At 40.7% G+C, this 16,719-nt stretch overlaps 1 protein-coding gene across 1 annotated transcript in view; it reads right to left on the bottom strand.

Annotated features, from left to right (window-relative positions):
* The window catches only part of LOC126179332 (condensin complex subunit 1), a 221,110-nt gene that overhangs the window by 42,486 nt on the left and 161,905 nt on the right, over window positions 1–16,719 (bottom strand). The window contains exon 14 of the mRNA XM_049924600.1: window positions 16,006–16,094. Within this exon, the coding sequence (XP_049780557.1) occupies window positions 16,006–16,094 (89 nt within the window). The remainder of the gene's footprint in view (window positions 1–16,005; window positions 16,095–16,719) is intronic.

The following is a 16,719-nucleotide window of genomic DNA, read 5'->3' as shown; positions in this document are numbered from 1 at the left end:
AATTCACCGCACATTCTCGCACTTCGTTCATCTTGTGTAAAAGGAAATTTACTTTGAAAGTAATGCTTTTTAATCAATTACAATGACGCAGGAAGCCCGTATGCTCATATGTGTAAAACATTAAAAGATCTTACATTATGTCATAAAAGAAACAAGACATCAGAGGAATTTCTTGAACCATACTAAAATGCATAATTCGGATTAAAGTGCACATTCGCATGGCCAGATTCGGTTGTAAATTTTCTTGAAGGACCAGTACTGTATTATCTCATTTTTGGTTCTTTATTATGGCATAATGCCATATGTGCTAGAAGATGAAAGCATGCTCTTTTGAAATGCAGTGAGCAGTTGAAACTAGCCAATAGTGTGGAATTAAACACTTCGTTTCAAATAAATTGACTGCCTCAGTGGAAAAGATTAATAAAGCCATATTTATTTAGCAAACCGACAAAAATGACTTCATTGTTCAGCAAGACGATTAATGCTGGACTGAAATTGCCGCCTGGAGCAGATACCCCGGTTTGCTCCCAGTGAATATGGCAGCTTGTGCATGCCAGTAAAATTTTTCCGGGTAGCATCTTGCTGCCTGCTTATACAACTAACAGCCATACGTTTGTGGCCAGAAGTGGGAGAAGGTACATGCGCAACTCAACTGCGCATGCCGGCTCGCAATTGCTCACACGAATCTAATGTAAACAGTTGTGACGACATGCTGATCGGAGGCAATTTGTTGTTATGAAAGTATTGCATAGTCTCCCTAAAGCCTTTGACACATTTTGCTATTGGCAGACACTTGTACGAGCACTGTGTTTTGTTGCGTACATGGCGCATTTCCTTCGCTACTTAGGTTTTATTTTAGTTTTTTTCTCTCGTTCATGTTTTATTGCTGCAGTAGCGGGATGCAGTAATATCCTTTGTTAGAGTACTATTTCTTACCAGTCAAAATAACAAAAATTTAACTGAAAACTAAAACAAAAAAATATCCCTGAATTCTAAAATATTCCCGTGTTTTTCCCGGTTTTCTCCCGGATGAAAAAATTCCCGGGTTTTTCCTGGATTGTATACACCTTGAATGATGATATTTCTTGTTGCTTTACAGGGAGTACTTCCACACAATGCAGGGCAGTACCCCACCTCCCATCTTTTTCAGTGAACAATACTTGTGTGTAACGCAACAGAACTACAGTAGGCAGCTGAAAAGAAAGCCTGCGAAGGAGAGGGGGGGGGGGGGGGGGGGCCTTTCGTGCTACACCTACCCAGGAAACAAGATATTGGCTGTCTGTAAAATATTGCATTACCAGCAGACTAGATTGTCAGCCTTTCATATCACTGTTCACTGTTTATGATCACAGTTTGATTATTTTATTTATGGCTCCACGGCCAAAAGGGTAAATTCAAGTGAAACTTGAATGCACGCATCACAGCTACACTGAAAGAAGGAAAAAGAGGAGAAAATCCGACCATTAGTAATTTAATTTTTTTTAAAGGAAGAAAACACCCTCGAGGCATGCCTCAGTAGTTGCATACACATTACCGGTATTAATGAAATATTCATACAGTAGTTATTTACTGATATAAGTTGGTGAATTTGACCACTATTAGTTTCGAACTAGTAGTGCACTTAAGATGTCGGATGATTTGACATATTTATATCAGCAGAATCTCTTCATATCAGCCAGTTACTTTTTCACATAACTGCATTCTTGAAAATGGTTATAGAACAGTGCACACTATCTGTCTAAAACTCTGCAATGGTGTGCCTCCAGAAAGTGAAGATCTGATGATCGTCATTATAGACTAAAACCGGTAATCTGTTAATAAAAAGTTTGTGACCATAGATGTAAATTAAAGGAAACTTATAATATTGTTGTTCTTATTCCACCCTGGACTTTTCGGAGTCTTGAGTATTTCAGTTAGTTTTATCACAGCTGTGCTCTGCAGTAGGGTGAATATTGTGATTGCTACACTAGAATTTTCTATTACTTTGTTTTTAAACACTAATAGTCCCCTGTCCCCAATAATTATAAGTTACTGTACGGAATGGACCATCCTCGATTCCAAGTAGTGAAACCATTGAGCCCATGGGGATAGGGGTGGTAGGGAGAGTGAGGGAGGAAGGGGGTATATATATATATATATATATATATATATATATATAGAGAGAGAGAGAGAGAGAGAGAGGGGTGGGGGAAAGGTCGGAAACTCATTAATTCTGATATGGTTCACAGTAAATTGAAATGACATTTGTCTGCTAATTTGGAAGAAAAGCTCATGGCTACATTGGGACATGTTTCGCAAAAAGTATACATATCTGAACTTATCATCACAACTGGAAATCCACTAACAATAGCAGAAATATTGTTATTGCTTGTGAGTAATAAAATGGTAAAAATTGTCCTTGGTTCAGACGCTGCTACTTGAATTTCGAACATTCCTTTCTCTGCAGACACAATCAACCTCCAACTTAGTGACATTGAAAATATTTTGAAGGAGCAAATAAAGAATGGTTCGAAGTTCTCACTTCTCACTGATGTGCAGCAATATAGATGGTCACGTACAGTTTGCTTCCCGCATAAGGTACACTGTGTGATCAAAAGTATCCAAACACCCCCAAGAACATATGTTTTTTATACACTCCTGGAAATTGAAATAAGAACACCGTGAATTCATTGTCCCAGGAAGGGGAAACTTTATTAACACATTCCTGGGGTCAGATACATCACATGATCACACTGACAGAACCACAGGCACATAGACACAGGCAACAGAGCATGCACAATGTCGGCACTAGTACAGTGTATATCCACCTTTGCAGCAATGCAGGCTGCTATTCTCCCATGGAGACGATCGTAGAGATACCGGATGTAGTCCTGTGGAACGGCTTGCCATGCCATTTCCACCTGGCGCCTCAGTTGGACCAGCGTTCGTGCTGGACGTGCAGACCGCGTGAGACGACGCTTCATCCAGTCCCAAACATGCTCAATGGGGGACAGATCCGGAGATCTTGCTGGCCAGGGTAGTTGACTTACACCTTCTAGAGCACGTTGGGTGGCACGGGATACATGCGGACGTGCATTGTCCTGTTGGAACAGCAAGTTCCCTTGCCGGTCTAGGAATGGTAGAACGATGGGTTCGATGACGGTTTGGATGTACCGTGCACTATTCAGTGTCCCCTCGACGATCACCAGTGGTGTACGGCCAGTGTAGGAGATCGCTCCCCACACCATGATGCCGGGTGTTGGCCCTGTGTGCCTCGGTCGTATGCAGTTCTGATTGTGGCGCTCACCTGCACGGCGCCAAACACGCATACGACCATCATTGGCACCAAGGCAGAAGCGACTCTCATCGCTGAAGACGACACGTCTCCATTTGTCCCTCCATTCACGCCTGTCGCGACACCACTGGAGGCGGGCTGCACGATGTTGGGGCGTGAGCGGAAGACGGCCTAACGGTGTGCGGGACCGTAGCCCAGCTTCATGGAGACGGTTGCGAATGGTCCTCGCCGATACCCCAGGAGCAACAGTGTCCCTAATTTGCTGGGAAGTGGCGGTGCGGTCCCCTACGGCACTGCGTAGGATCCTACGGTCTTGGCGTGCATCCGTGCGTCGCTGCAGTCCGGTCCCAGGTCGACGGGCACGTGCACCTTCCGCCGACCACTGGCGACAACATCGATGTACTGTGGAGGCCTCACGCCCCACGTGTTGAGCAATTCGGCGGTACGTCCACCCGGCCTCCCGCATGCCCACTATACGCCCTCGCTCAAAGTCCGTCAACTGCACATACGGTTCACGTCCACGCTGTCGCGGCATGCTACCAGTGTTAAAGACTGCGATGGAGCTCCGTATGCCACGGCAAACTGGCTGACACTGACGGCGGCGGTGCACAAATGCTGCGCAGCTAGCGCCATTCGACGGCCAACACCGCGGTTCCTGGTGTGTCCGCTGTGCCGTGCGTGTGATCATTGCTTGTACAGCCCTCTCGCAGTGTCCGGAGCAAGTATGGTGGGTCTGACACACCGGTGCCAATGTGTTCTTTTTTCCATTTCCAGGAGTGTATTAGGTGCATTGTGCTGCCACCTACTGCCAGATACTCCATATTAGCGACCTCAGTAGTCATAAAACTTCATGAGAAAGCAGAATGGGGAACTCCGCAGAATTCACAGACTTCGAACGTGGTCAGGTGATTGGGTGTCACTTGTGCCATACATCTGTACGCGAGATTTCCACACTCCTAAACATCCCTAGGTCCACTGTTTCAAACGTGATAGTGAAGCGGAAACGTTAAGGGACATGTACAGCACGAAAGTATACAGGCCAACGACAGTTGAAGAGGGTTGTAACGTGTAATAGGCAGACATATATCCAGACCATCACACAGGAATTCCACACTGCATCAGGATCCACTGTAAGTATTATGACAATTAGGCGGGAGGTGAGAAAACTTTGAATTCATGGTCAAGTGGCTGCAAACACACATCACGAAGGTAAATGCCAAACGAAGCCTCACTTGGTGTAAGGAGTGTAAACATTGGATGACTGAACAGTGGAAAAACATTGTGTGGAGCGACGAATCATAGTACACAATGTGGCGATCCGATGGCAGGGTGTCGGTATTGCGAATACCCAGTGAATGTCGTCTGCCAGTGTACACAGGGCCAAAATTCGGAGGTGGTGCTGTCGTTATGGTGTGGTTGCATTTTTCATGGAGGGGGCTTACACCACTTGTTGTTTTGCACGACACTATCACAGCACAGACCTACATTGATCATTAAACACCTTCTTGCTTCCCACTGTTGAACAGCAATTCGGGGATGGCGTTTGCATCTTTCAACACAATCTAGCACCTGTTCATAATGCATGGCCTATGGCAGAGTAGTTACATGACGATAACATCCCTGTAATCGACTGGCCTGCACAGAGTGCTGATCTGAATCCTATAGAACACCTTTGGGATGTTTTGGAATGCCGACTTCGTGCCAGGCCTCACCGACTGACATCGATACCTCTCCTCAGTGCAGCACTTCGTGAACAATGGGCTGCCATTACCCAAGAAACCTTCCAGCACCTGATTGAATGTATGCTTGTGAGAGTGGAAGCTGTCATCAAGGCTAAGGAAGGGCCAACACCATACTGAATTCCAGCATTACTGATGGAGGGTGCCACAAACTTTTAATTCATTTTCAGCCAGGTGTCCACATACTTTTGATCACATAGAGTATGTCTACAGATGTAACTACAAGTATTTTCTTTTATTGCCAAGAAGAGCCCAAATAAGCAACCACTGAAGAAACAGTTTGTGCGACTATTGAATATTTGGTCCATAATGAATTAAAATGGGGAATTGTATTAGTGTTTGTACAGACTGAGCCATTTCTATGACAGGTTGAGTGAAAGGGTTTGTGGGAGAAGTACGCGAAGTTAGTCCTAACTTATGAATGACTATGGAACAAACAGACTATTCTCTCATTCACCACAAAGCCATTGTTGCTTAGTCATTGCCATCTACTCTGAAAATTATGACAGAAAAGTGATCCAAGCACACTACACTTCTGCTTTATACCAAAGTATTATCATTATCTTGGTGTACAGTGTTAATGTGAATGTTTGAACTTATAGATGAGGTACTAGCATTTTTAACTACTGAAAGGCAACAATATGCGGATTTATTTGCAGATGATGAATCGGTATCTAAGTTGGCATATCTTCCCAATATTTTTGTGAACTAAGTACACAAATGCAAGAGAGAAACAAAAATATTCTGAGAAGTATGAATAATATTCAATGATTTATTAATAATTTAAATTTGTGGATATAGATGATTGAAAATGGATTGTGTGAAAAGTTCTCAACTGTATGTACAGTCGAAAGCGTGGAAATACCCACATCACGCAATGACGTACAGAATACTTAGTACTCTTGCAACAGAATTTCAAAAAATACTTTTAGGAAGCTACTGAAGATTACTTTAAAGAGAGTATTGAAGATTCTGACTGGGTTCGTGATCCACTCATGGATTCAAAACATCTGAATGTTTTATGTTTTTGCTTACAATACGAACTGATACATTTAAAAGCAGACAGAGCAAATAAATTAAAATTTTTGATGGTGCAGTTGGGTACATTATGTTTGTCAATGAGCAGTGAACGCCTATCTATCTCTGAGACATCAGTTAACATGTTATTACCATTTTCAACTACATATTTGTGTGAACTCGGTTCCTCAACATTGACTGAAATTAAAACATCAAACAGAGACTCAAATCAATCAATGAAGAAATGGAGCTTGCTTTCTACACAATTCTGCCACAAATCAGCATCTGTACGCAGCTAACCAGACTCAAGTATCTCACTGAAGATATACATGGATTTAATTACTTTAAAATTCATATTGCAAATGTCTATTTACTACTGTGAACTAAAATTAATAAGTTGTTAAAAAGTGCATGAGTATTATTGCTGTTTTATAAAAACAACAACAACAACAACAACAATAATAATAACAGAAGATTACATAACAATGCAATAATTTATCATTATATTACTAGAGGCAGACATTTTTGTGTGCTTTGTTCAGTCTGGGCCTGTCTCGAGGTACCATGAGTAACAGGTTGCAGAACACTGGTTTAGACCATGTCAGCCCACTCATACCCATATTCCTACTGCACATAATTCTCAGCTGCCGACAATACACATAATGCTAATATATTCTCTTGTAAGATTAAACAGTAATTTCGAATTCCCATTCTTAACAGAAAAGTTTTATTTGAACATATGTGATGTGTTGGATAGAAATAACAGGTCCAGTAAACTATCTATGGATACTATTACAGCACTGTAAAAATTATGAAGGGACTATTAACTAGTAACATGTCAAGGAGTCTCATTTTTCTGATCATAAGATTAGTAGAATGAAATACCTTCGAGTGGATGCCTACGCCATCCATATGGGTGGCATTTGATTAATGTCCCCCTGGTGCCTGAAGGTTACTTGAGGTATGAATGTCAGAATGGTTGGATATGTGCCATCTAAGTACCAACTAGCATGACTTTGTATACGTGTAATGCTAGCATCCTCTAGGTGACATTGCTAGAGTGCTTTACCTCTGTACAAGCATAACCAAATCTCAGAGACAGAATTTGCATGAATTTAAATAACAGTTTATTTCTCATACTTTAAACATTGAAAATTAATATAATTATGCTGTTGTCTACTTTGAAATCCATTACTGTAAACCAGTGTTTATTTAAAGAGAGAGAGAGAGAGAGAGAGAGAGAGAGAGAGAGAGAGAGAGAGAGAGAGAGAGTGAGAGAGAGAAAATTCAATATCTCATTCTGAATAAATGGATTAAAAACAGATATGGTGCACTGTTTTACTAACACGAGAGCAGCAATACTGTCAAAAGAATATGCAGTGAGGGAAGTCAAAGGGTGTTTGGAGTAAGGACACTTCAACTGTCACAATTTTATCAGTAAACTGTCATAGTATTCGTAATCAAGTTCCCGAATTCACTGCCCTCCAGGAAAGTTCTCATACTCAAATTATTCCTGAGACCAAGAGCTCGCTGAAACTTGAAGTGGAAAGCTCTGATATATTTAGTGGGTCTTGGAATGTATATCGGAAAGACAGATTTGAGGCCATAGGAGGGGGTGTATTAATTACAGCTGACAAAAATACTACTTCTAGTGATGTCAAAGCTGAATGTAACAGTGAAGTCATCTGGCTGCATATAACAGGTGTAAGTGAAACCAAGTTAACTGTTGGATTTTTTAGTGGCCACCCAATGCTACCGTGACAGTTCTAGAGTCATCCAAAGAAAGTCTACAGTCGATAGCGTGTAAATACCCATATCACGCAACACTAGTTAGAGCCAACTTCAATCTATTGGGTATAGACTGGGATGTATATGGATTCACTGCAGGGGGTACAGACAACCAGCCCTGAGAAATACTTCTGAACATGTTTTCTGGAAACTGTCTTAAGCAGTTAGTTCAGCAGCTCACACACAACGGAAATATCTTCGACTTTGTAGCTACAAATAGGCCAGACCTTGAAACTTTCTGGCAGATTAAAATTGTGTGCCAGACTGAGACTCGAACTCAGGACCTTTGCCATTCGCGGGGCAAGTGCTTTACCAACTGAGCTACCCAAGCACGACTCATGCCCTGTCCTCACAGCTTTAATTTCGCCAGTACCTCATATCCTACCTTCCAAACTTCACAAAAGCACCATGCAGGTGTCGAGTTCGAGTCTCGGTCCGGCACACAGTTTTAATCTGCCAGGAAGTTTCATATCAGCATACACTCCGCTGTAGAGTGAAAATTTCATTCTAGGCCAGACCTTATTGAAGATGTCAGTATAGAAATGGTGATTAGCAATCATGATGTCATTATGACAACTACGATTGTGAAAGTTAATAAATCATTAAAGAAGGCTAAGAGAGTGTTTCTGCTAGATAGAGCAGATAAGTAGATATTAGCATCTCACTTGATAGTGAATTGGCATCACTTAGTTCCAGTAAGATGGCTGTAGAGGAATTACGGGCAAAGTTTAAGCAGATTGTAAACCATTGTCTGGAGAGTTATGTGCCTGGAAAGTGGATAAAGGATGGGAATGACCCACCATGGTTTAATAAAGAAATCTGGAGTTTGCTGAGGAAGCAGAGGCTGCCCCACTCTTGGTTCAAAGTGGAATGCACAAATGACAACAAGCTGAAGTTAGTAGAGGTTTGTGCGTATATGAAAAGACCTTTGGGCAAAGCATAAAACTACCATCAACGGCACACCTTAAAAAAAGGTCTGGCAGAGAACCTGAGAAAATTCGGGTCTTATGTAAAATCGCTAAGTGGGTCTAAGGCTTCCATTCAGTCCCTTAGTGACCAGTCTAGTGTGGCAGTTGAAGATAGCAAAATGAAAGACGGTTTGAAATTTCATATTCAAGAAATCATTCCCACAGGAAAATCAAACAAGCACAGTGCCATTTGACCGTCAGACAGACTCCCATATAGACAACATAGTAATAAGCATACCTGGCATAGAGAAACAACTGAAAGATGTGATAGCAAATAAATCAGCAGGTCTGGATGGAATCCCAGTTCGATTTTACACGGAGTACTCTACAGCATTGGCCCCTTACCTAGCCTGCATTTATCATGAATCTCTCGCCCAGCACAAAGTCCCAAGCAACTGGAAAAAAGTGCAGGTGACTCCACTAATATAAGGGTAAAAAAAATGGATCCGTAAAATTACAGACCAATATCCCTAACTTCTGTTTGCTGCAGAATCCTTGAATATCTTCTCAGTTCAAACACGATAAGCTTTCTTGACACAGATAAGCTTATGCCCACAAATCAGCACGATTTTAGAAAGCAACGCTTGTGCATAACTCAGCTTGCCCTTTCTCACATGATATACTGTGAACAATGGATTAAGGCTAACAGGCGGATTCCATATTTCTAGATTTCCAGAAAGCATTTGACATGGTGTCCCACTGCAGGCTGTTAACGAATGTACAAGCATCTGGAATAAGTTCACAGATATGTGAGTGGCTCGAAGACTTCTTAAATAATAGAACCCATTACGTTGTCCTCTATGATGAGTGTTCATAAGAGACAAAGGTGTTGTCAGGAGAGCCCCAGGGAGGTGTGATAGAGCCACTGTTGTTGTCTATATACATAAATGGTTTGGCAGACAGGGTGGGCAGCAATCTTCTGATGTTTGTTTATGATGCCGTGGTGTATGGTGAGGTGTCGAAGGCATGTGACTGTAGGAAGATACAAGACAACTTGGATAAAATTTCCAGCTGGTGTGATGAATGGCAGCTAGCCCTAAATGTGGAAAAATGAACATTAATGGGGATGAGTACGAAGATCCAACCTGTCATGTTCGGAAACAGTATCACTAGTGTCCTGCTTGACACAGTCAAGTCACTGAAGTATCTGGGCCTAACATTGCAAAGCAATATGAGGTGGAAAGAGTATATGAGAGCTGTGGTAGGGAAGGTGAATGGTCGACTTCAGTGTACTGGGAGAATTTTAGGAAAAAGTGGTTCAACTGTAAAGCAGACTGCATATAGGATGCTGGTGTGATCTATTCTTGAGTACTGCTCGAGTGTTTGAGATCCGTACCAAGTCGGATTGAAGGAAGACATGGAAGCAATTCAGAGAGTTGCTAGATTTGTTACTGGTAGGTTCAAACAACATGTGTTATGGAGATGCTTCGGGAGCTCAAATGGGAATCCCTGGAGGGAGGGTGATGTTCTTTTTGAGAAACACTATTGAGACAATTTAGAGATCCAGCATTTGAAATTACTGCCAAACAATTCTATTGCCGCCAACATAAATTGCATATAAGGACCACGAAGATAAGATACAAGATATTAGGGCTTATACAGAGGCATACAGACAGTCTTTTTCCCTCGCTCCATTTGTGAATGAAACAGGAAAGGAAATGACAAGCAGTGGCACAAAGTACATTCCATCACGCACTGTACGTTGGCTTGCGGACTATATATGGAAATGTAGATGTAAATTTCCAAGTGACTCACTGAGACTACCTGCAGTACTACGGTTTGAAGCATAATTATTTACCAACGGATATTTGTGGCTAAAGAATGGAAAACTGATTACTAGATGTGGACATTTTGGTTGGGAACCAATATACATATATTATACAAGAACAATCGAACCAAGTATGTTTGCTTAAAGCCACTCCATCCTGCAAATAACTGGCAATAAAGACGCCTGTTAGTCTGTGATGGATTACCGTTCGTGTTGTGTCATGAGCCGACAAACTTTCTGGCAGAGGGCTGATTTCAGGTGGGCCTGTTTCTTTTCTCACCTATGTGTCACATATGTGAGCATGCTCTCAAGTGTTTGGACAGTAGAAGTAATATTGTCTCAGAGCAGAAGACGGGCTGCAATAAAGAAGAGCTGGTTTGCGAAACAATGAAGATTACCTGATCAGCGAAAAGTATTTACCCACATTAAAAAATTATATTGCATGGCATATTGGACAGAAGATCAGTGACTGACAGATGTAAAGAGAAAATAAACTACAGCAACCAAGATGAGTGTAATGGATTAGGAGCAATATTTGTAGACTCAAACAAATTTATTATGAGTTGTAAAGCACAGTATGGCTTGCATCTAAATACATTAAGTTCCTTAACTTTTAGCAAAATGTTTAAGTAAATATGTTCAAAACTGCAAGTGTAAGTCTTCATTTTTAATGCAATAGAACATAAACGGCGGAAGTGCAGAATAAAACCACAAAAAATGATGAGTTGCAAATCATTCTTTGAGAAGAAAAAGATGTCAAAGTTAGTTACCTAAAAAAACACTGTGTTATGAAAGATTCCATCACAGTTTTAAACAAAGCAAAACTTAAATTAACTAGTAGATTTTGTAGGAAACTTGTGGATGCTCATGTATACTGGTTAACAACCCGTTACAATAAAAAGAGCCAATTTTAAATTACTGAATGAAGAACTTCTATTTTAAAGTTGCTGAGTAGAATTAGAATGATAGAATTCTTATTAGTATTATCATCTCCGTGATATAATCAAATTATCTTTAAATAAATTCTAGTGTCTCCTACATAAACTCACAACAGGAAAGAGTGGTAAAATAGTAATTTATGTTGATTTTATCCTATATACAGCAAACAAACAAGCACCTCAACTTAATTTCTTAAGTCATGAATCTAACTATAAGACTAAATTTCACTATGGTAAATAAGCAGGGAGCAATATGTAAATATTTTAACAAATTACTGTATACATTTATAACACTGCCAAATTCTCTTTGAACTTAGACACTCAGATCTCTCTAGTTTACTGATGATAAATGAAGAAAACGCAAAGAGATGTTCCACGAGCAGACAGTTCAGTAAGGAAAATATGCTGTAGATTAATTGGTGCAACATCACGGCTCATGTTCAAAATATTCCAAGTCTTTCAACAGGTTTTTACCCATTTTCAATGAAACACTTCCATCCATAGTCTGTCAAACAAAATGGAATGGTTTTGGCATAAAAAATACGTGCTAATAGGAAGAGACAGCTAAACACTGAGATGAAATTTGATGAGTCATGTGTTTATTAACTATGTTAAATCACACAAAAACGATTTAAGAGGTTGTGAAAGCAGCAAATAAAATGCCAAACACAAAATTAATTGAAGAGCACAGAAATAAGTGACAGTCTCTATGGACAGGTGTCAAACCTCAAATCTGAATCAAATCTAGCAAGTGTGTGTGTGTGTGTGTGTGTGTGTGTGTGTGTGTGTGTGTGTGTGTGTGTGTGTGTGTGTGCATGTGTGAAATCCTGCTCAGATATCAGACAATTTTAATAAGTTCTTCATAACTATAGCAAAACTCAAAGCTGAGGTAGACTATCGAGATGATAAAAGCAGATTCGAATACGATAGAATACCCACTGTCCAAAATAGTTAATGATTTGAAGAAGGCTACTATCCAGATTTTATGAAATATGCAAAAGAAAAACCAGTATTTAAGAAAGGATCCAAAGGATATAAGGGAAAGCACCATATAGTTTCCCTTATTTATGTATTTTCTGAAATATCTGAAATATTGCAGCAAGTCAAATTCAAAATTTCTGTAAAAAAATTTAATACAATATCAAAAAATTGGTTTGGCTTTCCAAAAGGGGAAAGTACAATTTATGATATCTATGACTTCAAGAAAAAACAATGTAGGAAAAGATAGATTGCTACTTACCGCAAAGACACGTCAAGTTGCACACAGGCACGATTAAAAGACACTCACTCACAGTTTCCGGCCATAGCATTTATCACATTGCTCTCTCTCTCTCTCTCTCTCTCTCACACACACACACACACACACACACACACACACACACACACACATGACCACCAACTCCAGCATCCCGGGCCAGCATGCAACATCATACCAATACAAGAAGCTGTGCAACAATTGGAGCAGAGCTGGTAAATGACATAGCTGCCTTCACAGGTGGCCCAGCCCCTGACGGGGTAGGATAAACCTGTGACAGGACTGGAATAGGAAGTGCTGGGTGGGTGGATTGGGCATGTTTTGCACATCATGCGCATCACTTCTTCTATGATGTGCTGCTGCTCGCAGTCTGACCTCGGCAGCCAGAGACTGTGGTGTGTGTGTGTGTGTGTGTGTGTGTGTGTGTGTGTGTGTGAGATTCCGAAGAAGGCCTTTTTGGCCGAAAGCTTACTTGTTTGACAATCTTTTTTTTTTTTGGCTATCTGTGATGCAGCATCTCTGATATATAGGGAACACCAATCTACCCTTTTCATAATACTGTCATAAGGCAATAAAAGTCAGATTCTGATTCAAAATTACTGAAACTCTAAGTTATTTAAAAAGTAATTTGGTTGGTTGAGAAAATGGTAGCAAAAGGAAGATCTATGATCAATCAGATACTGATATGTATCACAAAACAGAAAGAAAACTATACTACATGTGTGTAGGATGATCTTTCAATTCTGTTTTGGAGGGATATCGTAGACTAGGGTCCTACATTAAAGCAACAAACTACTATTTCCCCATCCCATGTGTAATTCATGATATAATCATACAAACTGTCAACATATGTCTGAACGATCGTGTTCTTCACAGAAGATGGCATTTTGGTGAATGGACAACCACACTAACGATGACGTCAGTGCACCTATCAAAGGGGTAGCGTTTGCACAACAGTCCCACATCTGCAATCATTGTGTAAACAGTCACACATGGCGCAGCATTGTATGGAGAAGATGCCTGCCAAACTCTGCACTAGAGGGCTATAGGAAGAAGGAAAACAGGACAGTTTCAAACTGATGTGGCCCGATGGCTTAATGTGAATCGTACTGTTGTTTGTTGCGACAGTTTATAGAGATCAAAACTGTTTCTCAAAAGCCAATTCAGGGCCGACCATATGTGATATCAGAAAGAGAGGACATTATTTGGCTGTAACAGCACGACAGTGCTGCCTTAATACTGCATGGCAACCGGCTGCTGACCCCACAGCATCCACTGGACATGTTGTATCGAGGCAAATAGCATATAGAAGGCTTCAGCAGAGTGGCTTGTGTTATTGGAGACCTTCTGTATGTCACCTCTGATGTGTTCCCACAGAAGGGAATGTCTGTAGAGTGGAGTCGTCAACACGCCACCTGAATGTTGGAACAATGGGTAAATGTTCTTTTAACAGACGAGTCCCAATTTGATCTGGAGAGTGACTGGAGGTAACATGGAACATGATTCTGGGATCCAGACACTGGAAAGAGACTGGTATTGAGGATGATACCAATAGTGTGGGCAGGCATTATTCTGATCACTCTAATACATCTTCCTAATACCTCATCATGGAATTGTGCAGGTGGAGTGGCAGGTTTTAACTGCTGTCAGGCATTGTAACGAGATCTTAGGACATCATATGCGGTCGTTATGAGGTGGTGTGGGCCCTGATTTCGTAATTATGAATAATAATGCTCGACCTCATAGAGCACAGGTGGCTAATGTTTTCTTGGAAATGGAAGATATTGCACGCACGGCATGGCCTGCTTGTTCTCCCAGTTTGAATTCCATGAAGCATGTCTGGGATGCAGTAGGAAGATAGGTTGAATCACATCAGCATCTGCCAACCACTCTCCAAGACTTGCGAGCACCTCTGCGGGAGGAACGGGCGTTATTGCCTCAACATGAAATTGATGACATCATTCACAACATGCCTAGTCATCGTCAGGCCTGTATTACTGCCAGATGTGGTCACACACCATACTGAGTGCATAACTCTTGGTCAGAATGTGTGAGCAAATCCGTTAAGTTGGAAAAAACAAAGAACTTTTTGTTTACTTTTATGCATGTTGCAACTGTTTATGTTCTGCAAAAATGGTTCAAATGGTTCTGAGCACTATGGGACTTAACATCGATGGTCATCAGTCCCCTAGAACGTAGAACTACTTAAACCTAACTAACCTAAGGACATCACACATCACCCAGTCATCACGAGGCAGAGAAAATCCCTGACCCCGCCAGGAATCGAACCCGGGAACCTGGGCGTGGGAAGCGAGAACGCTACCGCACGACCACGAGCTGCGGACTTATGTTCTGCATCCTTTACACTGTTTCTACTTTACTGTCACCTGTTTATACGGTTTTATGGCAAAATGGACCAACCTTGCACAATTCCTGTTTGTTGCTTTAATTTTGGACACCAGTATGATTAGTGTTGATAGATGGACCTGACCTACAATGCAGGCACAAAAAAATGTAGTGCAAAGTGGGTCAGGGAAAACATCAAATATAAAAGTAGTGGAATTTTTAAATAAAAGCATGCCAACATTTCCCTCCAAGTAGAAAATGTAATTCTTTAGGAGCTTGTCTTTTTTTGTTAAAAAAAAAAAAAAATAAAAAAAAAATAAAAGAGCCCACAGTGTTTTGAATGGTGTTTTTGGCTCTGTTACTGAAGAAAATTCTGCACGATTATGGGCAATTCAAACCCAATGAGTCCTTCTTTCATTAATATGATGTCTTATATTTCTGCAAGCATAAGTAAGTTTCTGGAAAAAAAGGATAACCTACTACTCTCCCTCACAGAACTCAACTCCCAGAGTTTGTATAGGCTGGCTTTAAAATGGAATATATTAGAATGACCATGCAAACAAGTGTATCTATCAAAGAAGAATGAAACAAAATTACATTTCTGCTGCTAGTTACGTTCTTTTCATTTAAGTGTGTCAAAGTAGTAATTGATGTTTGGTTTGTGGGGCGCTCAACTGTGTGGTTATTAGTGCCCATACGAAGCCCAGTTTTTTTCACATTCAAATTTATCCACGGCCGCGAATGATAACGATGAAATGATGAGGACAGCACAAACACCTGTGTCAAAGTCTTTGGTCTGTACAGTCTTTGCTGAGAGACAGCTGCATATTACTTGTTAACATAACATTTCTGTTTTGTTACTAGAAAAAGAGATTTTTCCATTAAATCTCTTTTGTGTGAAATCCAACTCACACAGCAAGTATGTCCAGTAAAACCAAAGCATGTCTGCTGTCCTCTGCACTTATTTCTGGTTCTGCCATAGCCACCCACTCCCACATAATCTGGAACAAATGAAAATCCATGAATCTATATTATTTGAAGTATCAAGTTTCATATCTTGGGGGAAAAAAGAGACAGACAGAGGACTGCTACTAACAATATGATGAAATAGATATCAAGAACGCTGCAATGTTATAAACTAATATATAACAACATAAATGTAAGCTTGACCCTCCTATTTTTTAAAGCCACTTCTAAGGAAGATTTTATTTTTAACATAATCCCACTAATCTAAATTACAAAATGTTTTATTGACATAGTTTCTGCCTAAAGAAGTTCACTTGTCATTGGCAGTGACAGCGATGTTCACTGGCATAGATTGACAGCACAAGTTCTTGTACCACGCAATGACATAAACAGTGCCATCATCGTTTCAACCTGCCACTGTCAATCAACATAGTATATAGGTTGCAAGTGCTACTCTGAGATGAAGAGGTTGGCACAGGAGAGGAATTTGTTGAGGGCCACATCTTTCCAGCACCTAGCAGTAGAATTGGGAAAGAAGGATTTCTGGGACAGGATATTCAATCACCTACCACACCAATAACATTCAGTTTAACAACACTTACAAGCAGTGCATAGAAGCACCGGCAAATTATAAACAAAACTTTTGTCACACCAGCACTG

The sequence above is a fragment of the Schistocerca cancellata genome, chromosome 1, assembly GCF_023864275.1.
Source record: "Schistocerca cancellata isolate TAMUIC-IGC-003103 chromosome 1, iqSchCanc2.1, whole genome shotgun sequence".
Classification (NCBI taxonomy): domain Eukaryota; kingdom Metazoa; phylum Arthropoda; class Insecta; order Orthoptera; family Acrididae; genus Schistocerca; species Schistocerca cancellata.
The sequence above is the reverse complement of the archived record's forward strand: the minus strand, read 5'-3'. Positions and strand labels throughout refer to the sequence as shown.